The sequence below is a fragment of the Lissotriton helveticus genome, chromosome 6 (assembly GCF_964261635.1).
Source record: "Lissotriton helveticus chromosome 6, aLisHel1.1, whole genome shotgun sequence".
Lineage (NCBI taxonomy): Eukaryota > Metazoa > Chordata > Amphibia > Caudata > Salamandridae > Lissotriton > Lissotriton helveticus.
In genome coordinates, this window is record NC_136067.1 from 616,809,301 (window position 1) to 616,834,165 (window position 24,865).

Sequence of the window (24,865 nt, forward strand, 5' to 3'; positions counted from 1 at the left end):
GTAGGCCTTAGGAAAGTCAAACTAGCCCATTTGCTCCGCATCCTCATAGAATAATAATGGAAAAAAACAGTAAAGCACACTGACTTTCCCTCAAATGTTTATTCCCATTGTAGAAAGACTATTCCATGTCACCACCCAGTTCCTCATTAGTCCTGCCAAACCATTCAAATTGTAGCTGCACACGAAATGGAATCTCCCCTGTGCAGCCCTTACACTTGTGCACACGCATGTACACACCTGTTTGAATGTAACCAACCCAGTGCCCCTTACTCTGGCTGCAGCGCAGCGGCCTACTGGCGCCAGGACGACACCGGTAAAATACACATGCAGTCCCTTCCATCATGAGTTTACCGTGGGTGAGTCCCACCATAAGAGGCTCTCCCACAGTAAAAGCTCAACAAATAGGTGTTCAAAAAGCGAAAAATCCTGGCGGCTCAGATGGTCAGAACCACCTTCTAACAGTTGTATTTTTCAATGAGTGCTGGTGTAAAAATTGAACATATGAACATGCATTTAAAACTGTTCAGAGGGCCCATCTTTTTTTTGAGCCACATGTCAGCTTTTGGCTGAAGTGAAGCTAGTTCAGGTCAATAACCCCCCAAATGACATTTATTGTCCATAGAAGATGTCTATAGAAGACCAAGGAGTTTAGTTTATTATTTAGTATCATGTGCTTTAGTCACATACTAAAATATCAATGTAAAACATTGCAAAACAAAAAACAAGTACAGAGCATCCTCCAATTCCGCTAAAGTATACCTTTCATTAAGAGAAGTCCGATTATGATTATTCTCCTGCCATCTGGTGATGTGTTGGGAATATTATAACTCTTTTTTATTTGGAGTGAAAGTTTGATTTCTAGCTTGTGAGATATGAGTCGTGATCATGTGTCCTGAACTCCACAACACACTGGGACACAGAATCTACCTTAATTAATGTTTATACTGTCATTGGGCTTGTATCCAGTACAGCATATTTGGTCAAACTGATTTGGTGTGAAAGTACAGAGAGAAGGTATTGAAAAAATATTTACAATTCTAGCGAATATTTAGATGCCGGACAGTAATTTTGCCATAGGGCACACCAGGATGTATAAGAATAATTCATGAGGGTGGAAGAATAAACAATACCATTTAAACTTTGCCCTCATATAACACCCCTGTCGATTAGAGTGGCTTGCACAGTGTCTGTAATCTTTGCTTACACAGGGCCAAGACTAAATGCCTCACCAATAGAGTTTTTTATGTGCAAGAAACAATTACAGTTCTAGGGATAGCCATTAAGTACATTACACTCAAATTAAGAACAAGGCATCATCTAGTCTATGTCAGGGGTCAGAAGAATTACAAAAAAAGTCAAACAAAATGGGGGTGAAGGGCAATACAGACCTCTGCACCATTTGATTTCGATGAGGAGAATCAGAGCCTACCTCCAGAGTAATCAGATACTGAAGACTCTTGTGCTCCAAGTACCCCAAATAAGTGAGTGATGGTGATAGACACAGCGCCTAGCTCATCCTAAAAGCTTGCATTGCATACATGCACGTTCACTTGGGAACGTGCTTCTGCATCTGGCCTGAAACTGTGAACTAAAAGGCCCATCAACCACTCAATGTGGATCAACTCCAAGAGATGAAAGTATCTTCAAAAGGTTATTGAGTTCGAGATGCATATGTGTTTAAAAAGAAGATTACGTCCAGCAACCGGATCAACATCAGAAAGAGAATCACGTACAGGAGAGGAAACGCCCTTGATAACGGGCTCAGAATATAGAAGTAGAAATGAGAAGATGATGCACTTCAACTCTGAAACTAACTCGGATTCGGAAAGAAATACACTCTTGAACTGCAGAGCTGGGCAGGATGAACTAGCTGATCAGTCTCAAAGACTGCATCTGTGAAAATGTAAGCCAACCTTTGCAGAGATTTCTTACACTGAAAGAACCAGTGTGAGAGATTTTTATGGAAAAGAGGATACACATGACCTAAAAACTGGGTACATTGCTACAGAAACAGCACCATCATAACCACAGGCTTCCCTTTCACTTGAAGATCTTTGAAAAAATAAAACAGACATTTGAGGAGGCCATTTAGAAAAAAGAAACAGTTTTTCATGACAAAAGTCAAAAAATAAAAAAATAACTTCACATATGTTTTTCACCTCCACAACCTCAACACACAAATTCAGAGGAAGAGGTGGAGCAGGAAGAAGAACAACCCGAGGTTGAGGAAACAAATTACACCTAGAATATATGGCTAGTAGAATCGGATGTCGAAGCTTTGGACATGTACAATTAAAATATCACCACTGATTAAATCTCGTTTTACCAGACGTAATACGGAGATAAACTCTGCGACATGGGCTTACTGTGCAGTTGGAAGGAAAGGAAGGCTAATTTCTCATTGAGCACTTTATTTCAAATAGAAAAGACAATTGATGTCTGTGTGAACGGTAATTCTTAAGTCTACAACAGAAACCTTTAAAGACCCTGCCAGGGACATCTTAAGGATTTTGGGGGCTCTGGGCCAAACAAATTTTGGGGGCCCTATTCAGAACAACTTTGATTTTAAGATCTAATTTCGTATTTTTCATGTCCTCTTTAGCCACCTGGTCACTGATAGCGCACAGGCGCACTCGTCCACATTTGAAATGTGTTTGCATCTAATATTTAGGGATAGGGATTTGTGTTTTCAATATTTAACACAGCATCAGCTCACTAATATTACTTAAAATAAAATTTGTGATGCCCTCCCATTTCTCATATGTAAGGGCCTGTTTTGAGCTAAAACAATCTTTTATGGATGTTGCCTTAAAGTTAAACACGATTCAGAAAAGGGGGTGGTGATGAACAGAGTGTCTGAATTAAGCAGACCACTCTTACCCAGTCCAAAGATCAGGGCTTGATCCATCACCGTTATTTAGCTCACTGCCCCATCCCAGCTCAGAACCTGGCTATATGCAAATTAGTCTGTCCCTGGCCCAGTGCATCATGGGAACAGGGCAGACCAAACTACCAAGCCAATTCTTCACCAGAAAGGAGACAAGCTACCGGGGACCGGTTTCTGGCATTTCAGCCTCGTCGGCCCGGCTTGCTTGAATCCTGATGGAGCAGTGAGCAAGGGACTCATGTTTGAGTATACCCTGCCACACCTATAGTGGCCAAAAACGATTCAGAAAAGGGGGTGGTGATGAACAGAGTGTCTGAATTAAGCAGACCACTCTTACCCAGTCCAAAGATCAGGGCTTGATCCATCACCGTTATTTAGCTCACTGCCCCATCCCAGCTCAGAACCTGGCTATATGCAAATTAGTCTGTCCCTGGCCCAGTGCATCATGGGAACAGGGCAGACCAAACTACCAAGCCAATTCTTCACCAGAAAGGAGACAAGCTACCGGGGACCGGTTTCTGGCATATCAGCCTCGTCGGCCCGGCTTGCTTGAATCCTGATGGAGCAGTGAGCAAGGGACTCATGTCTGAGTATACCCTGTAGTAGTCTGGTCTGCCCTGTTCCCATGATGCACTGGGCCAGGGACAGACTAATTTGCATACAGCCAGGTTCTGAAACTGGGATGGTGCAATGAGCTAAAAAACGGTGTTGGATCTAGCCCTGATCTCTTGACTGGGTGAGAGTACTCTGCTTAATTCAGAGACTCTGTCCATCACCACCCCTTGTTGTAAATAATTTTGTCCACCCTAAGCGTGGAAGGGTATACTCAGGTGTGAGTCCCTTGCTCATTGCACCATCAGGATTCAAGCAAGCCGGGCCGAAGACGGCTGAAATGCCAGAAACCGGTCCCCGGAAGCTTGTTTCCTTCCCAGTGTAAGAATTGGCTTTTGTAGTCTGGTCTGCCCTGTTCCCATGATGCACTGGGCCAGGGACAGACTAATTTGCATACAGCCAGGTTCTGAAACTGGGATGGTGCAATGAGCTAAAAAACGGTGTTGGATCTAGCCCTGATATCTTGACTGGGTGAGAGTACTCTGCTTAATTCAGAGACTCTGTCCATCACCACCCCTTGTTGTAAATAATTTTGTCCACCCTAAGCGTGGAAGGGTATACTCAGGTGTGAGTCCCTTGCTCATTGCACCATCAGGATTCAAGCAAGCCGGGCCGAAGACGGCTGAAATGCCAGAAACCGGTCCCCGGAAGCTTGTTTCCTTCCCAGTGTAAGAATTGGCTTTTGTAGTCTGGTCTGCCCTGTTCCCATGATGCACTGGGCCAGGGACAGACTAATTTGCATACAGCCAGGTTCTGAAACTGGGATGGTGCAATGAGCTAAAAAACGGTGTCGGATCTAGCCCTGATCTCTTGACTGGGTGAGAGTACTCTGCTTAATTCAGAGACTCTGTCCATCACCACCCCTTGTTGTAATTAAAGTTAAACACATAATTTCTCTTTAAAATGTCCCTAATATGCTATCTCACATCACCCACATTAAAAATAAATTCAAGTGTAATGGTATTTAAAACAATTTGTTTAAGAATTACCCACGTCATCAGGGCAAGACTATCTGCAGAACATAGCTGGCTCTTTAAGGGGGCCCCCAGAGGGGCCCTGGGCCAGAGCCTACTTAGCCCTTGCCTTAAAGTGTCTCTGGACCCTGCACATACCAGGTTCAGTACACAATTGGCCTCTAATAAACATTGGCTGTGGTATGGTACATGGAACAGTGTCCTGATGGTAACATCACCGCATCATTAGAGTGGGAAGGGTTTATTGAGTGCTAGGACTCGGAGTGTAGAGCTTATTTCATTACATTAGACATGTGCAACTGGTTTGTTTTGGGCACCTTTACAATGATCTTCTGGGTCTTATTGTTTGATTTAGTCCCGTGCTTTATCTGTGACATGTTCCCCAATCGTTTTATCTGCTTTCCCATCTTTTTATCAGGCTGTGTGATCTGTTTCTACAATTCTGAGGCTTGCCTGCAGCTGCATGTTTTTATATACACGGCACTGCTGTCTATGAAACAAAGGCAGAATCCTACTAATGCTTTCCGTGTTATCTGTTGCATGCATTGTAGTATATCCTTTGTGAAATTTCAATAACATGTATTTCAACTTTCATTTCCTTTCGAATACTGAATTAACATTTTTTGTTTTACAGACTCAGCTAAATTTGCTGCTTGAAAAATTGCGTAGTACTGTGAGTATTTGCAAAGATAATTTATTGTTTTCTATTTTGATATGTGCCATTAGTACGACTCTTGGAAACTTATTTAGTTGCATCATTGCTTCAATGATAATTAAAATGGATTAAAGACTATGCAACCATTGTTATTTACAATCGTGTCTGAATAAGTAACAGTCTATGATAAACAAAATGTAGTCGATGCCAGAATGTGTGTCGAATTACATTTTGGTTAAGCATCACACGCAAAACTAACATTGTCAAATAAGAGTTATATTTGTATGTGCACGACGCACACCTCGCAAGAAACTATTGCAATTATGGTTTAAATGTACAGATTCACATATTTTATAAACATTAGTACAACGTTTATTTACACAAAAGGATGCATCGTGTGAAAGCAGCAGCTTGCGTAAGATTATATAAGTTTGCTTCACTAGGAGTTGTATTTCATCTACATGTTGCACTGGTAATGCCAGCACACAACTGAGCTAGGTTCTGTGAGCTTCATCTGTCATTCTTTCAACATCAGTACTTGTTTCAGCACACTCTCAGGTGAAGCTGCCATATACATTCTACAGTGCATTCATTGTCTGCTGTACAAATAGTAGTTGGTTTTGTTAATTCGCAGGAATCCTAGGCAGCTTAATTGCTTTTCATCCATGATTCATTCTTGTTTCTTTATAATAAGGATAGAATTGTTGCCTTCTAGTGGTCAGTGATACCTCTCTTATTACGTTTTGTGTAATTAGATTAAATGCACATGATGATTCATTATACTGGTCATTTGAATTGAAGCATATGTTGTTTTATTCAGGCTATCAGCAGGCAACTGTACTCTTAATTTTTAACGAAGCAGTGTTTCTATTTAATTATTCTCAAGCAGTTGTGCTAAAGTCTCCCTTATCAAATTTTATTCCAAATGAACAAAGATGTCTTCATCTACATTGAGTCTACTGGGAGCCACCAAACCACCTCTTATGATATACTTGGATTCAAGTTGATAACATTTCCTCACAGAATCTCCTCTCCTCTCATCTTTTGCAACCTTGTCAATTGCATAAAATTCCTGCAGGTCCTCATCATTATTATGCATTTTGTTAAAGTGTTTTGCTATGATGCAGAAGACACAATTCTTAATTGCACTGATGTGCTCGAAGATCTGATATTAATGTACGCGTGCGCTGCAAATATATTTGAGTTTATATGGACATTCTTTGACAAAGACAGTGTAGACGTTCTGCAAGTCAAGTTTTGATTCCCTGTTTCTTTCCATTTTCCCATTAGAAAGGTTTTGTTGGTTTGGCGTTAAGTGCAAGCATTACAATTTTCACATCATTTGAATCCTTTCAGGGCGACATTTAGCCATATTAGTTTGCTGTTCCCTTCTGAAGTGGATGTACACAGTATGTCTCTGAGTGACTTCCCCTTTCTGTATGTAGTTGTAAAAGATGTTTTAAGTCTGGGTCTTCCTGTTGCAATTCAGATGTCTTTGACGGATGTGTTTTGTTTGCTTGGACTCTTTCATGAAAGTCATAATCATTCTTAAATTGTCATAATTTGTTTTCTTTTTCTTGTTTGGTTGAAGTGAAGTTAAAGTCTTGCTTTTCGCCTTCCACCATGAATATATTTTCAGAATAACCCCTGGCCCTAAATGTGCTCATCAGTTCCACACTGTGCCTGTGGAATTCAACCTCTGTTGAAAAGTTTCTCTTCAGTCATAAGGTATATTCATTTAAGTTTTTTATAATGGCAATTAGTAGCATGCAAAATGCTATTTGTTGCTGAAGTTTTATGATGGACAGTTTGTATCTTTGTGAGGAGGGCAGAGACACGAAACAACACTTTCTTGGCAGGTCGGGCGGGGATCATGGGAGGGCTACTGCTAGATGTTGCAGGCACCTAGACAGAGCTGAAGGAACAGTTAGGAAAAGGGGAGTGGATATAATGTAGACAACAATAAAAATTAACATTGACACAGGACTACCGTATATAGGAAGGAAGGGGAGGATCTATGACAAAGAAAAGGGTGTCGGAAACCTGTAAGTGGAGAACGGGGAGAGAAAGCCATGAAGAAGATGCAGAGGACCAGACCGAAATAAAGGAGCTGCAAGTCGGAGGAAAAGGGGTGTCCACAGGACAGGAAGTAGGTCCACAATTCTTTAAGAAGGACAGATTATTACATTAAAAGGGGGGGCACAACCTGAAGAAATCTGAACTCCTTCTCAGGGGTCTCACTGATACTTAGTCCATTCAAACCAATAAAGAATTTGGGCATGAAGCTGAAATATAAAAGAACATTTTTATTAACCTTAAATGAGGTGAGACTACGTCACACAGAAGCTTAGCAACTGAATGAGGCAGTCTGCTAGAATGGTCTTACTTCACGTCTTATATACTCTTTATCCTGCCCCAGGCATGTAAGGGAGTTGTACCAATTACATTCCTAAACAAATGGAAAATCTGGAGGGTCAGCAGGTGAGTAGCCTTTGGGGTTTTAGCAGGATATGGGCAAAACATTATAATTACATAGTTCACAAAGGTTAATCTGATTTAGATGGCCCTGCAGGGCATGGCATGATTACATGTACAGTATCCCAACCCAAACGTTAATCATTAGGAATGTCCCAAATTCAATCTCCAAAAGCCGGACAAACCTATAATTGAAAGCATAACCCATGTAATGAAGAAACATAAAAAAGAAACAGTAACAGATGATGAACAAGATAAGGCATGTGCAAGAAAACTAAAAGTTAACGATGTCCTGAACATTGATTGGCAATCTCAGACAAAGATCGATCAGGGATATTGGCTTTGCGAGGTCAGTTTCAGGTGAAGAGGTCAGTTTCTTACAGTTCATTCTAGAGTCAGAAAGAAACCTAGTTAATGTATACATGGACTCAGAAGGCCAGGCCACTTGTCGCCGGGCCTCTTTCACAGGCCTACGTGAGGGCAACACAAAATGGAGTCAGGCTCGAGAATTACGAGACCTCAAACCCGAAAGCTCTTTGTCCCAAAACCGTTTAGAGAGCAGGTCCTATTCTTAGCACATAAGCATTTGCTAGGCAGTCATTCTGGACAGGAAAAAACAGACACGGTGATATTAGAAAAGTTCTCATGGCTCAGGGAGAACGGGGAGAGAAAGTAAGATGCAGAGGAGCAGAACGGAATAAAGAAGTGGCAATAAGGAGAAAAAGGGACATCCTTGTGACTCCGGATTGAAGACCCGGACCTATCAATGGACCAGCGGCGCAGGGCACGCCTGAAATCTTCGAGTTCACCTGTCCAGGTATACAGAGACACGGAACACTCTATTCGTGAGAAAGAGTAAATATTTATTTGGCTGCAGCCATGAACAGGGGTCCCAGAAGTAAAATATAGTAAGTTCTCGGGGGGCCTGCTGCTTCAATCCGCAGCGTACAATCTTTTATAGCAGTAGACACACCCATACCCAACCCACACTCAAACAAATCTGAACCAATCAATAGTGACTTTCTTGTTTGCCAGAATGCTGCGTGATCATCGCGTGCTCTAGTTTTTTACTTGTGCAACATCTTTTGCAACATGGTTAATCATGAACGTATCTAGTGACCTATACCACCCGCCGCAAGGACAGACAAGCCCAACCACAAACATGAGCCACAATGCACAAGGACAGATGAACTCTACGACAAACATGAACCATAAGGCGGGCTGGGATTTTACACAAATTCCCTTTGTGTAAAGGATTGATCCTCTTGAGCAGAGCCAACAAAGAATAGTTTGCTTTTTAGCGAGCATTGCATGTGTTTTCAGGGACAAGGATTGCTGAGCGCGTAACTCGAAAAGCTAGGCCTGGGTAATGGCAATACAAAATGGAGTCTAAATACAAGATGGACACGGTATTTGGACATTTCATATTTCCTCAGTACCGGGTGAATAAACTGCCTGAAGCCACAAATGAAGAGACTGAGGATGAACAAAACTGGTCAGAGGAGAAGCGGTTGCCCCAACATTTGCGGACACACCTGCTATAACTCAGGAGAGCAATAAACGTAGCTCCCATTTCCTTTATGTTTTCTTTTCACTTACCTGGATGTTCTCCTGTCTCTTGAAGGCCATTGGTGACGACCTCTTACCCAGACCAGGAGCAGACAAGAAGGGATTAAAAGGCAGGTCTTTACATCCTAACCGTCAACCTTAAGGAAGAAAGCACATACGCTAACCAGAAGGATGAAAATTATTGGATGAAGCCGCTGGTTAGAACATCTACAGCACCTCCTGTTTAGATGTGACTTTAGTATACTCTTTCAAAACAACCACACGTAAACAAGAAATGCCTCCTAAGCCTTATTTTCGACGATGTATCCAAGAATGTCACTATGTTACTGCTGAAACACATTGGTGAAACTTAAATTTTATGGGTTGCCATTTACTTTACTGAATAATGGTTGAATCTTCCTTGGAACCATTTTCATATGATGAACAGGTCATCAATCTAGTTAAGTCATATAATGGGCTTTTCCACAAACTTTTCATTCTCATCATTCCATGCAGTCACTTTCTCCCACCATCCCATTGTGAGATTAGCATTGATTGCTGATAAAGAACCACGATCCAGCATTAGTTTTTTCGATGTTCTCATTTTAAAGTAAACTTTCCTATCTCCTTGTACTTTTCCTTTGGTCAGATATGGTTAGTTTACCTTTCTACAAAAACTCGCATATAAATGATTTGAAAGGCGTACATTTTCCAGATGTGAATACCTAAATAAAACATATTCAATTTTGGCTATCAGCCCTTTTTTACAATTGTTTTCAAATGAGATTACAGTTGAGTCAAATTTCAGACGTGAAGGTTGATTTCCAGAGCTGCTACTTCTCTTTGCGAAGTCCTGTGCCACGACTTTGAGAGACATATTTGCTGCTGCTTTATAGTTTCCAGGTATAGGGCACGCAGTTCAGCAAGTAATGTGACTGACTAACCAAGTTTCTTGGGGTGGAGTGCAAATTCAAGATTGAATACGGTCATGGGTGCCAGAAGGTTATATAATATTAAGGAACGATGAGAAGTCGCAACACCTGCAACCAGGATACTTTGATAAGATTGGAACTGCTGAGGGAATGGTTCTGAGAGAGTGAATGCAGCGAGATTGGGGGATGGCTTTTCAAAGGGCTCTAGACTAGCCAAAATGTGAACTAGAAAGAGCAGGTGGGCTGGGAACTCTGCCATAGTTTACTCCCACAGGCAATATGGTGTGGAAAACATAATTGATTAATTAAATCAGTGATCTATTTGCCTGAGGGGCGGGGATACCATTACACACCACCTAGACAACTTTTCTTTATTTGTGCCTGGGAGGCTGAGGGCAATTTTGCCAGGTCTTTGGCGCGGTTTTGCAATTAACCCCAGAGCTTGGAGTTGCGATGTGTGTGATTTGGTGTTTGGGGTCGTTGTTAGGGTGTTAAAGGCTTTTTCTTAGTTGCATGAGTCTTTTCTGTAGGGTGTTGGTGAAGGGTTGGAGTGGGTCCCAAGCAGCTGAAGTGGTCAGAATGCAGCACAACACAAACTGTTAGTTCAAGTTTGCATTAGAGAAAATGGTCTGTTGTTCAATAGCACGGGAACTAGGTTGTGCAGCTGTAGGAAGGAAGAATCTGAATAAGGACAGAATTTGTGAAAAAAACAATGCCTGCAGAAGGGAACAAGAGAGGTTGACCTCAGTTAGTTTTGTGAAAAAATGTTTTTGGGAAATGAATGATAGGATTAAGTACTTTGCCATTAATACAAAAGCAGCCTTTTACAACAGAATTAAATTGCTTCAGAGAATTAGTTGCTTCTAGATTAATGAGATATTTTGATATTTGTTTTGTGGTTGTGTTGATCACAGGCACAGTTGATGAAGTTACATTTTCAGAATCAATGTATGATGAGCCATGCAGGTGCATGCTAATGTCAAGATTTTGAAGGTGATTTCATAAGTCATTGTAATTACAAAAATGTTTTTTTTTTATTTTTATTTATGAAGGGAAAGTATTATGAAATATTTCCTTTACTGCCTTTCCAATAGGGGTCCAGCTTCATTCGATGCATCAAGCCTAATTTAAAGATGACCAGTCACCATTTTGAAGGGGCTCAGATACTGTCCCAACTACAGTGCTCAGGTAATGAACATTGTTAGGTTGTTAACAAGACTGTTATTTTTTTCTGAACAATATGATGAATTTTTGTTACATAAACGTAAATGGTTTTTCAGGATGCGAAATACTAGATGTTAATTGAAATGTGCTTTGCATAATTACTAGGTTTCATTTATTTTGCAGATCAATCAACTAGGGACTCTAAGGTTTTCAAGGATTTGTTTCTTCTTTGATGCTTCCTTTTAGAGGTTGATTTTTTTGATACTGTAATTATTTAATCACTCTCTATTTTGTGTATATTCAGGTGTTTTCCAGGCCTGGTTAAATATTTAGTGGGACTGATTACCCTTTTCTGGCTTAACCCTGGATAGTTTATAAGTGATTAATTGTCTGGTCATAATATTTAATGGGCCAGTATGCGAGACATCTTTTATTTCATGGAATGTGGCGGGAGTGGGGACCAAACTTAATTCACCTGCTTGGTTGGAATTTATTGACCGTTTTGATATTTGCCTCTTTCAGGAGGTTTGGGCGGTTGAACCGGTGTTCAAAGTAGGCTATTTTTCGTCCCTGCTGTTAAAAAACCCCAAGGGCGTCCTATGGGGGGGCTTGTGATATGGGTTAGGCAGAGCCTTATATGTCACACTCAATTGCTCCCTCTGACGAGTAGTGATATTCTTGCCGTTAGGTTTAGCTTCTCAGCAAATGTAAAAATTGATATCTATAATGTTTATGCCAGGGGCCTCCCTGGGGGTAGAAAATCTGATGTCGTAACGGAGCTTGATATTTTACTCCAGGCCACTCCTCCAAATTCATTGGTTGCAGGGGACTTTAACACCACTTTCGAACCTCTTGGTTTAAACGATATGCACCTAACAGAGGATGAGGATGGTAGGTGGGGAGTTCCTCCGCTTGACAATAAACCCATAAGAAAATGGACAGAAGCCGCAATACAGATGAAGGTCCTCTGTATGGGGAATCAGCTGAGGGCTGCCAATGAGCGAACATTGTCGGACAAGATGGGTAAGGAAACCTTAGACAATGATGCTAGGGCAAGTAACATTGATTAATTACTTGTTCCTCTTAAGCTGTGGCCTACTCTCCTTGATATGCGGGTACTGGCCCGTATCGAGAGTGACCACAATCCCCTGACAGCGGTATTTAATCTGGGTTTACATAAAGTGGATGAGTGGAAGTGGATGAGGTAATGAGGAGACCCATTCTCCCAGACTTGGTAATGTCTAATTACAAACACCACCTTAAGTGGTTTCAGGCCGTAGATCATCAAGACATTATTTCTGACATTGAGTTAGATTTGGAAGGGGTGATAGCAAAAATGGAGGAGGGCATAGTGCATGGACTTCCGCATAAACCCTTGTTGGAGGCCCACGATAGATTTTTTTCTAAATTGAAAACATGCTTTTGTAAACCTAGATTGGGTAATAGAACCCAAACCAGAAAATTGGAGAGTTGGTATGATGGCACTTGTCGCCAAGCTAGGGAAGACCTGGGCCAAGCACTAAAGGATAAAGATATTAGTAAAATTAAGATGGCCCGTGCAAACTATAGGCATAAACAACATACGGCAAAAAAAGCTTGGGAAGAGAATAGGTGGCAGGACCTTAAAGTGGCATGTATGGCTAAGGATCCCAAAGCTTTTTGGAATATTTTCAAATGAGATAGGGGAGGGCATCGGGAGAGCCCCCAAAATAATGTTGACCGAAACTCATGGGTTGACTATTTTAAGCCCCAATACACCGAGAAACAAGCTGGTGCTAGTGAGGGGGTCTTTGCTCATACTCTTTATAACGAAGCTGCTTTTACAGCAAGAGAAGTAGATAGGGCTCTCGACTTAGTCACTGAGGGACGTGCCACAGGCATGGATTGTGTCCCCGCTGATCTTTTTCTAAGTAATAGAAGTCGCTGGCGGATTTATATCCTGCATTTGGTGAACGCTATAGCCCAAGGGATGGAAGTTCCCAAATCATGGAAAGGCGCAGAAATAGTGCCGGTGTATAAAAAAAGGGGACAAGTCGTCAGCAGGCAATTATAGGCCTATAAGTCTGATTGACTCTATCCAAAAAATTATGGGCCGGCTGGTCTTGGGTAAAATCCAGTCCTGGATAGATGATGATAACATTCTGATTCATCGCCAGGCTGGCTTTCGCCCAAAAAACAGTACTATAGATCAGGTCTTCCGGTTCATCATCTTATACTGGTGTACGGTGGTCTTGGAGAAAGGTACCCTATATGACGTATTTGTCGACTTAAGGGCAGCCTTTGACCTGGTTCCCCGTAATAAATTGTGGCAAGTGCTTGCCGGGCTAGGGATGGCACCTGAACTGTTGAGCCTGATCGTCCGCCTGCATGAGGACATGTTTGCTCGGGTTCGGTGGGGCTGCCAGGGAGAGGTTACGGAACCCTTCCCCGTTGAGCGGTGAGTGAGACAAGGTTGCGTCATGGCGCCTACCTTGTTCTCGCTCTTTGTGAATGGGGTGGCGAACTTCCTCTCCCTGGTCCCGACCGATGCCCCGGCAATGTCTGGTGAGCGGGTCCAGATCCTCATGTTTGCGGACGACACGCTGATGATTTCGAAAACACCAAGTGGGCTCCAGCGTGCCTTGAAGCTTTTTGAAGACTTTAGCTTGGATAGGGGCCTTGAAATAAATAGGGCAAAAACAAAGTTCATGGTTCTTACTGGCCGTAAACCTGCTGGGTTTGTTAGACCTTTCAGAGGGAGGATATATATGAATGAAACACCGCTGGAGTGGGTTGATTCGTTTACCTACCTGGGGGTAACCCTTCAGAGAGATCTGGGGTGGAATAGCCAATTAGACATTGCAGTGCTAAAACATCGCCAGCAGGCTGGTATCCTTCTGAAAAGGTTCAATTCTTCAGTGACAAAGCCCATTAGTCCATTATTAGAAGCATATGGAATGAAGGTGGTAAGTTCGGCACTCTACGGTGCCGAACTTTGGGGTTTTGAGAATTTAAGAAATCTGACATTAGCAGAAAATGAATTCCTGCGAAAAGCCACTAGCGTTCCTTAAAGTACCCCGTTAATACCTCTAATGTGGGACCTTGGGAAAAAAAGCAGCCCAAGTCCTTGCCTGCCTACGCCCGTTATTGTACTGGCGACAGATATGGACCACAGAAGAACTACAGCATTATGCACGGGGCCTGATGGAGATAATCGCCAAAGACTCATCCCAAAAAATACATTGGCTAAAGGCCCTTAGGACCTTGGTATTTAGACTGGGAATGAGGGAGCTATGGGTCGACCCGGCAAATGCCGCATTCCCCTCTAAGAAAATTTTGAAAGAAAAGTATTGGGAGACGGTTAATTTAGAAATCTGTACAAAGGGCCTTTCCTCACATCTAACAGGCCGTTTTCTGGAGTTTAAGGCCCAACCGAAGCTGGAAATGTATTGGGATGCCATAGAGAAACAGCAGGACCGTAAACTCTATTTTCAACTTAGAGTTGGCTCCCTTCTATTAAGGTCATTTACAGCTTAATGGGTAGGAGATAACGATAATGATAAATGCCCAAGGTGTGGGTAGGAACAAGAGTCTCTAAGTCACCTCCTTTTCTTTTGTCCTCTGTATGCTGCCCCTAGATCTATGTGGGTTAAGCCTATTTGTAAATTGCTTGGTACCCGCATCATACTTTGTTCTCAAAGTGTGTTTATGTTTGGCTACTACATAGAATACATGCAATGCAGGTAAAAGTAGACTATTTGTTTAGGTCTTTCTTTCATCTAAAGGGAAGAGTTTATGGTCATTTCTCGTCTTAGTAGATTCTGTGAAGCCCCTTTTATTTGGTGTGGACAGAGTCTTTCTTTTATAAGCAAATCTGAGCCATCATTATCTTCCAATTGTTGATAATGCCTGAAAGCTCTTGCGTCAAACAAGTGCTAAAAGGGATTTTCCTCACCATTGCCTGATTATTTTGGGGTCATATTCTTGAGTTCAGACATTCACCCGTTGTGTTTTGTTTAAGCAAATGCATTGCAGTCGAGCCAGCCCACTTGCAGAGTCCCTCTGATACGCATAAGTGTCAGTTTAGGGCTACCTTTTCAGCTCTTGCAAGAATTGCACTACTGTGCACCCAGAACCCTGGATACAACAGTGTACTGATAGGATTATGTTCCCAGGGAAGCAATTATACTATTTTTGTTTTGAAAACAGATGTTATTAATTTTTCTTATTTCACATACATTCAAAATATATATGATCTTATAGAGTATATCATAAGCGCGCAATTCAGTAGTCAGTTGTGTCCACATCAAGTCATAGCCCCGCATCGCATTAGCTCAACCAGCCCGTCCTCTCCTTCTTCGTGAGGAGAGTAGTCCATCAAATGCCGGAGTCATATCCCACCCGACTTGTGTCGTAGCCCTGAGGGACTGAATCGTGTTACCCCAAGATGATGTAAGCACTGTCGACACCTATTCACCATATCAGATAACAGAGAACACAAACCCCCTTCCCAACACACTCCCCCCTTCCCTGGCCCCCTCCCAGTAACCCCACCTCCCTCCTCCCCTCAGACATGTTGCTCTCCCTAACAGCGCACTTGTTGCACAATATTTATTCCTCACATTCCGTTGGATTCCCTATGGCAGTGGTCCATGACCCACATAGGAGGATGCACCCACGTTAGGCATCTCCCCACCCATCTTCTCACCCTGTGATCTATGGTTGTGTTCACATATAGGAAAGGGTGACAGCCATACCTGGAGAGGTCAGTCATCGTCAGCAGTCGGGTGTTTAAGAAGATCCACCATCGCCACCCATGCTTTAGCCGTTTCCCACAATCTGTCATTGTCAGTTCTCTGAGTCAGCTGGAGCCGGAGGGTCCCCTCGCTGTCCGCCCACTTTATGAATTCTCGCAGCCAGCGCGTCACACTGGGGGCTGTGACCGCTTTCCACTGGCTAGTAATCTCTTGTTTGGCTAGGACTAACCCCAGATCCAGGAATTTACTGGTGATTTTGTTGCGGGCAGTGTGGGGGAACCAGTGTAACAGGCACACCCCTGGAGTAGGCTGCAGTTTCCTGTCCGTCACCTCTGTCAGCTTGGCCAGGACCTCCCCCCCATGAAGCAAAGGACAATCCCAGAACATGTGCATAAACACTGCGTTTTCCAGTCTGCATCGCGGGCAGGCAGTGTGGGAGCCCAACAATTCATTGATTTTGTAAGGAGTGAAGTACGCCCGATGAAACACATAGAATTGTATGAGCTGGAATCTTGCATTTCGAGAGCATTTCCACGCTCGCTCCTGTAACATCTCCCAGGGTTTTGCCTCTATAGGCGTTCCCAAGTCAGCTTCCCATTTAGTGCGCAGTTCCTCTAGAGGAGCCCTTAAGCCCTGCGTCAGACTCCGATACAGACACGTAACCCCCTTGATCTTACCCGCGGAGGTGACCACATATTGGCAAGGGAGGAAGACCTGTGGTTCCTCCATCCCTTTTTTCCAGTGCCGCATGCAGAAGGAAGTCCTGAACAGGCAGTTCGTATCTTTCCATAAGGTCCTGAAATGGTAAGAGGGTACCATCTTCGTATAGCTCCCCAATGGAGGAGTACCCAGCTCCCCCCATTCCTGCATTCGCTGCCAATCCCCTCCGTGAGGCAACTCCTCACAGAACCACACCGGAATCTCAGGCGCATACGCGGGGCTCACTTTATTTCGTCGTAGAGCCCTATTCCAGCACTGCTGTAGCACCCATAAATCTCTGGGCACTTCCCTTTCACGCACCGGGAGCTGGAACAGAATCCAAGTCAGGTGACGAAGCCCCAGATCCCTACCTCTCTGATCCACCTCGACTCCTAGTTTCCCCGCCATCCGCTGCGTGAACCATTGGAACTGGGCCGCGTGGTAGTAAGCCTCGAAATCAGGCACTGCAAAGCCCCCTTCTTGTCTGGGATGCATCATAGCATTCAACGCCACTCTACGCCTGCCTGAACCCCATAAAAAACTTGAAACCATTGAGTTAAGTTGGGCAAAGCACTTCCCAGGGACCCAAAGTGGCAGCGTAACAAAATAATAAAGCAAACGGGGCAGGGTTATCATCTTTAGTAACGCCACTCGCCCCGCAACCGATAAAGGTAGAGACCCCCAGAATTCAAGATTACTCTTGGTAGTTCACAGGGCCAGCCCTACATTACCCTCAAATAAGTCAGCAGCCTCATGATAGATTCGGAGCCCCAAATAAGGCAAACATCTGCCTTCCCATCATACATCGAGCCCCTCAGGAGGATTGTCTCGCCCCCCACGCACTGGAAATATACAGGTCTTGGCCCAATTGACTTTGAGAACTTGCACTCGCCCCAGCCTCTCTAACAATTCCCGGGCGCCCCGCAGCTCATCTGTAGCATTGGCAAGGAACATTAACAAATCATCAGCATAGAGAGCAATGTAGTGCATCTGTCCCATCCCCTCTAGGCCCCTGTAGTGTCTCCCTGTCCGTGCGGGAACCGCCAGAGGCTCCATTGCCAGGGCAAATAGGAGGGGAGACAGGGGACAGCCCTGTCTCGTCCCCCTGCCTAGGTCACAAGCCGCCGAAATCAGCCACCCCCCCCGTCCATTCCCTGACCATCGAGCGAGTGTACAGAATCTTCGTCCAGGCCACAAATCTGTCACCTAAGCCATAGGCCCTCAAAACCCGAAACGGATACGGCCACTCTAAGCTATCGAAGGCTTTTTCAATGTCTATTGATAGTTCACATGCCTCATCACCCCCTGCCGCTGCCTCATGCAGCAATTGACACAATCTCCGGATGTTCATGGCTGTGTTCTGGGTAGGAATTAACCCAGCCTGGTCCCCGTGCACCAGAGTTGTCATGTGCACCATCAGGCGACTGGACAATATAACGCTCGGGATCTTATAATCCATGTTTAACATCGCCAGGGGGCAATATGCTGTACGGTCCCACTCTGGCTTACCCGGTTTAAGGAGTGGTACAATTACTGCCTCCCGTGTCGAGCTGGGTAAGTAGCCATCTTGTTTCGACCGATTATAAAGGGTCACCAGCTGTGGAGCCAGCACATCGATATAAGTGACATAGAACTCTGATGGCAACCCATCAGTACCTGGTGTTTTATTCTTGGCCATACGCTTGATAGCTCCCCGGACCTCACCCAATTCTACTGGCCGGCCCATGCTCTCCGCCTCTTCGGCCTCAATCTGGGGTAACTCTATGTCAAGGAAATCCCCTTCCTCCAGCTCTCTAGGGTCCAACTTGCTGCAATAAAGGGTGGAATAGTATTCTAGCAACTGTTTGTTAATGGCCTGTTGTCCATAGTGGACTGTCCCCTCTTCTTCCCGCAATTCAAGAATCGGTGTACCTCTGCGTGCTGGATTAGCCAACCAAGCTAGGAGCGCCCGGACTTATCTCTTTCCGCATGCGCCCGCACCATGTATGCCCTGTAATCAAAGCACCTCAGCCTCTCCACTTGCATTTCCAACTGTGCCTTCGCCCTCAAGAATCCTTCTTGTGTGTCCTCCCTTCCCTGTCTCTCCCTTTCTTTCTCCCTGAGCCGTCTGTACCCAGTGCTTAATTTGTAAAATATGAAGTGCAGGTGCTCAAATGTTTGTTGGAGGCCACACCTACTTCTCCCCAGCTCCACCCACTTCCTCCACTGGCTCCACCCGCATACTCTATTGACTCCACTCACTTCCTCCACTGGCACTGCTAAAAGTCAGATTTAATACCAAATCTGAATTTCAGCAAGTGAGCCTTCCTCATAATAAGGTTTTGCTAGGAGGTTCCAAACATGCACATTTGAAAAAGAAACTTCAATGTAATGAATTTAGAGATTGAGAATCGGAGGCCTAAAGTATTATAGATATTTTGGACTAAGGTTTTGTTGCAAGTCACACTAGAGAAATATTGTTGCTCCGGGGCAAAATAGAGTACATTTTAAGCATAACATTGTCCTAAAAATTACAAACATCGCTCAAAGGTGTTTAACAATCATGGAAGTGCAACACCCTGTTTGGGATCATAATGTAGCGGATGCTTTAATAAAGGGTGATGATTCAGCTCAAAATGTATGAGTCAGACAATCTCAATGCACAAATGGGTGCAATGTCTGATATTTATGTGTTTATCACATCTTCATTGCTTGATTTTGCACTCCAGAAAGTGTTCATCATAGTCATTGAAATGTCATTCATAATTACACTGAAATAACTGAAATTATGAAAACGGCACTCATAGAAATTTGAAACCTTTGCAGCTATGCGGTAGCTGTCAGTGTTACTGGGCGAAGGGTGCACTGCAAGGAGAGCAGAAGGACATCACTACCTGGCAAATGAAACTCTCCACTGTGAACCCTGCTGCCAAGAGAAGAGCACTTCCATCCAGGCCTGGCTGTTCCATAAGAAAAGACATTAGGAGAGGGACTTCCGTATTCGGAACGCACAAATATCAATGTTGAAAAAAAAATGGGGCACTGTGGGGTTTTGGCACAAACTGCCAATGGAAGGGGGCACAGTGAAGGGAATGCTGAGGGCTGCCAATGAAAAAGAGGGAAGTCTGTGGCTTTCATACAGACTGCCATGGAAGGGGGCACGGTGAAGGGATTGCAATGGGCTGCCAATGAAAAAGAGGGCAGTCTGTGGCTTTCATACAGACTGCCATGGAAGGGGGCACAGTGAAGGGATTGCAATGGGCTGCAAATGATAAAGAGGGCAGTCTGTGGCTTTCATACAGAGTGCCATGGAAAGGGGCACAGTGAAGGGATTGCCATGGGCTACCAATGAAAAAGAGGGCAGTCTGAGGCTTTCATACAGACTGCCATGGAAGGGGGCACAGTGAAGGGATTGCCATGGGCTGCCAATGAAAAAGAGGGCAGTCTGTGTTTTTAGGTCTCGCCTGTCAATGCGCATGCATGCACGTAGAGGCTTCAAGTTTTACATAGTATTATCTTTTGGGACATGCCAAAATAAGATAGGCCGCTACATTTTGGACTAGTTTGAGTTTATTAAGAAGTCCTCTTGGTAGTCCAACTTTGCAATAATCATAGTGTGAATTACCATCTTGAGAGAATGGTCAGGTTAAAATACCAGAGTCGTCTTTCAGAATTTTAAGAGGAAGATGCATGTAGCTGTAATATCCCACTTGGGGCTTAAATGATAGTTGATTGTTTGTTGAATACAACACCTAGGTTCCTAAGCTCTTCTTTGGGAACCGGAGGAGGACCAAAATCCTCTGGCTCTCACTCTAACTGACACTCTCACTCTAACTGACACACTCACTCTAACTGACACACTCACTCTAACTCTCTCACTCTGACACTCTCACTCTGACACTCTCACTCTGACACTCTCACTCTGACTCTCCCACTCTGACTCTCCCCCACTCTGACTCTCTCCCACTCTGACTCTCTCCCACTCTGACTCTCTCCCACTCTGACTCTCCCACTCTGACTCTCCCCCACTGACTCTCCCCCACTCTGTCTCTCTCCCACTCTTACTCTCTCCCACTCTTACTCTCTCCCACTCTGACTCTCTCCCACTCTGACTCTCTCCCACTCTGACTCTCTCCCACTCTGACTCTCTCCCACTCTGACTCTCTCCCACTCTGACTCTCTCCCACTCTGACTCTCTCCCACTCTGACTCTCTCCCACTCTGACTCTCCCACTCTGACTCTCCCACTCTGACTCTACCAATAGCTCAAACTTTCCTAATGCGAGACCTATTGCATTGCTGTGCTTCTCTCCCCTGCTGCACTCTCCTGCTCTCTAGAGATGTGGCCTAACGACCAGAGCTGCCATCTAAGTCACCTAAATACAAAACATGTTGCATTCCAAATGCTATAGGTGTCACATTCACGAAAGTTATAACTATTGGCATTGTAAATGACAAGGCTATCAATTTAGCTATTTTAAAAACCAACAAATAAATAAAATATTTGTCATTTACAAGACCAATAGCTCCAACTTTTCTAATGCGAGACCTATTGCATTTCCAATGCTTGTTCATACAGACTGCCATGGAAGGGGGCACAGTGAAGGGATTGTCATGGGCTGCCAATGAAAAAGAGGGCAGTCTGTGGCTGTCATACAGACTGCCAATTGAATGGAGGCACCTGATGTAAAATAGTCTGAGAATGAGATACGGCACAGAGGGTGGGCAGAAAGTGGTAATCAGACCAGAAGGTGTTCTCTGCAACCATCAGGCCCTCGCTGTCCACAGAGAAGGCATCGCCCCCAGAAACTCCCGCATTTCACATACACTGACCAGCGTGCCTTCATCTGTCCACTTTATATCCACCTGGGGGCACAAAATGCTCGCACCTCCCTCGCCTTGCCACCCCTTCGATCTGCCACCAGTATTTTAAACTACCCTTCTGCCCTCGCCACTCACTGGCTGGCAGGCCGTCCTCGTGTGTACATTTATTCCCCACTACACCCAAGCCCCTGTAATCTAGCGCCAGTACCACCCAGTGCATTGCAGCCCTTACTCTCGGAAGTGCCCACGTTTGTTTCCCTTTCTCTTTACGAGTACTGCCCACTGCCCTTCAACCCTCTTCTACAAGTGCAGTGCCAGACATTCATTTCCGCCTGCATTCCCGATTGCTAGGGCCCCTTCTTACCTGTTAGCATTTCCAAATATCAACCATTGACTTCCCGGGCTTTACCTTGGAACTGCCCACACCCCTGTTTCCTGTTCTCTTAACCAGTCTCCCCCCTCCCCCCACCATTTCCTCGAGCCCCCTTCTTTCCGCATGGAGCCCCCTTTGTCACGCAGCCTGAGCCTGACTTCAGGGCTCCTCGCTGCAGGGCAGCCCCTGCTCCCTCTGAGTATTGCCCACTGGCCTGCTAGCGTTCTCTCCCTGCCAGCGCCCCTGCTTGCCACTCTGTTCTCCCCACTCCTTCCGATGTCATGCCATGCTCACAGACATGGGTTAAAATAAATTAAGCAAAAGCAGGGCAAGGCTATGACCTTCCAGCAACCTCGGTGCCCCAGCAATCAGGATTGTTAAGCAGCAGTTCGTCACCTGCATTGGAATTTGCAAACAAGCCCCGAGTATGATCGGCCCAGTGCACGGTGGTTGCACTTTTCCTAGCATGTGACATACAGTGTACCTCAACCATTAAAGTACCAGACAGTAGCACATGTTACGAAACAAACATAAAATAGTTATTAATTACTTACTGCCTTTTATTTTTTTCAGTTATAGGCCTGGTTCTGCGCGTCATGCTGCTAGCTTCCTTGTTGAATGACTGCAGCTGCGCAGCATGGTGGGGCGGGCGAAAAGTCGGGACCTTAATCTACATTGGTCAGTCCGACTCAGGGGGAAACACTTCCAATTCAAAGTCAAGGAGGGAGGACGAGTTCCGGGCTAACAAATCATCATAAAGGCTAACAAATCATCATAAAGCCGGAATGCAGCATTCATTGGTAGCGGCCGTAGGGCACTCGCGCTACCATGATTTACTAATGCTGAGCTGAGGCAAAGATGTCACGTCATCTCACCAGCTGTTTCTGGTACTCCATGTGCGGGTAGAAGATCGTTAACTCGCACTACTAATCATATGTTGTTGTTGCATGCACTGTTATAGGTAGACCCGGCCCTAAGAAATAAGTGCCGGTGCTAAGCACCGGAAAGCTCCGGCACAAATTAAGCACTGGCTGTACCTCACTCAATAGAGTTCTACGGACTCCCACAGCTTCCCCAATGCACAGTTCGCGTATCACTACCTTGAGTGCATCCCACTCATTATGCAGACTAGAAGAAGTGCCCATGTTGTGCTGAAAATAGTCCTCTATGGCAGTACCTATGGTGGTTCGGAAGAACTGGTCCTCCAATACTTCCGTTCGGAGACGCCAGCTAGGGATCGCCGTTCTAAGTCAAACCCAGTTCAGGCTCACAAAGAGGGGGTTATGATCAGAGGTTGTCCTAGCCAGGTATTCACTCTTCGTGGTCAGCATGTGGACATCAGGGGAACACAACACAGCGTCCAGCCTAACATGCAACTAGTGAACCGCTGAGAAATAAGAGTAGTCTTGGTCTCCAGAGTGATTAGCCCTCTAAGTATCCGTGAGCCCCCAGCTCTGCTGCCAGTCTCGTCTGATGTCTGCAATCCTACGAGTAGGGGCGTCAGGGAGTGGTTGATGGGAGCGGTCCAGGTCCACGTCAGTCACGCAGTTAAAGTCCCCCCCCAGAAGAACCGGGCCCATTAACTCCCCCGCCAATTTCTGCGAAAGCTGTGCAAAAAAGGTCGACTGTTCAACATTGGGGGCATATATGCTACCTAGTGTAATGTCCCGCCCATCAAGCCGCCCAGTGACCACTGTAAACCTGCCCTCCGGGTCAACCACCTGCCTCACACATTGAAATGGTACCCCTGCCCGCACCCAAATCAATGTCCCCCTGGCATAGGCCGAGTAGGTAATGTGGAACACCTGTTCCCTCGCGACATTGTAATGCCATTCCATCTGCCTTCGTCAAGTGAGTTTCTTGAAGCAGTGTGATTTGCACTCCCCGCCGTACTACGTATGCATGTATTTTATGGCGCCGACACATAGTGTGCATCCCCCGAATATTCCAAGACATAACTTTAATGCCTATGGAGGTGCCCATGGATCCAACTCATGCACGCGCACCTCTAAAACCCCCCTAGCGACATGACTGTCGCTCCCCCATCCCACCTATCCTTCAAACTTCACCCAACTCCCACACCCCAGGACAGGCACACAAGAACAGGTTCCCATTCAAACCAAACTGCTCATACAAAGAACCGTAACTAGGAGGTAACGTACTCACGCACAATGCCCCCAGAACCCCCCCTGAGGACCCCCTTTGGGACATATCAGGCCAGTCGGACCCCCGGCATTCTAGTTGAGTAAACCCCTGCGGTGCTGCCCCACTGGCCCCTAAGCCCAGCAATCTCAAGAGACATCGTACCAGTGTTCACGCATATCCTCTGCAGCCCCATCATCCAAACATCCCATCTACCGTCTTCGGAGTGACGTCTGGCAGCTCCATGTCCGAAAGTCCCTAGGGAAGCAATTATACCATCATGTCCATCTAACGGGCACGGTCCTGAAACGCAACCCTCCTGGTACGCTGCCCTTGATACTAGGGAAGTTTTACAGAGTTGATTTTATTTTGGGGAGTTACATTTAATTTGAATTTGCAGCAAAGTTACTGAATTGACTCTGTGGGCCCTGGGAGAATCAGTGGGAACCATTTTTTGCACTATTGCACTTTAGGCCTTAGCAAGCTAATGTCGCCATCTTTTGTAGGTGTTCTAGTTTCTTTTTCTCACGGCCACTATAAGTTGACGATCGTGGTTCGGACGTGCATATAAACAGCACAGTCCTGAACCTTGACCCTGCTTGTGCGCTGCTTTTGATGCTGGAAGTTATTTTAAAGTATTAAAAGTGTTGATTTTATTGTGGGGATTTGAATTTGAATTTGCCGCAATGTGACTGAATTGACTCAGTGGGCCCTTGGGGCGAAAAAGTCAGAACCATTTTGTGCACTATTGCACTACAGGACTTCTTGGTAGGCCCTTTAGTTGCTTTTCCTCACGGCCTCTATAGGATGATAACCGTAGCATGGATGCACCCCTTGCGTGCCGAAGGCAAGTCTGTCTTCCCCAG

The 24,865-nt window shown here is 44.9% G+C and overlaps 1 protein-coding gene across 8 annotated transcripts in view; it reads left to right on the top strand.

The window, feature by feature from the left end:
• MYO6 (myosin VI) overlaps positions 1-24,865 on the top strand; it is a 909,629-nt gene that overhangs the window by 604,764 nt on the left and 280,000 nt on the right. For all 8 annotated transcript variants that reach the window (XM_078648084.1, XM_078648085.1, XM_078648086.1 and 5 more), the window contains exons 19-20: positions 5,108-5,146; positions 11,178-11,271. In XM_078648084.1, coding sequence (XP_078504210.1) covers positions 5,108-5,146; positions 11,178-11,271 — 133 coding nt within the window. The remainder of the gene's footprint in view (positions 1-5,107; positions 5,147-11,177; positions 11,272-24,865) is intronic.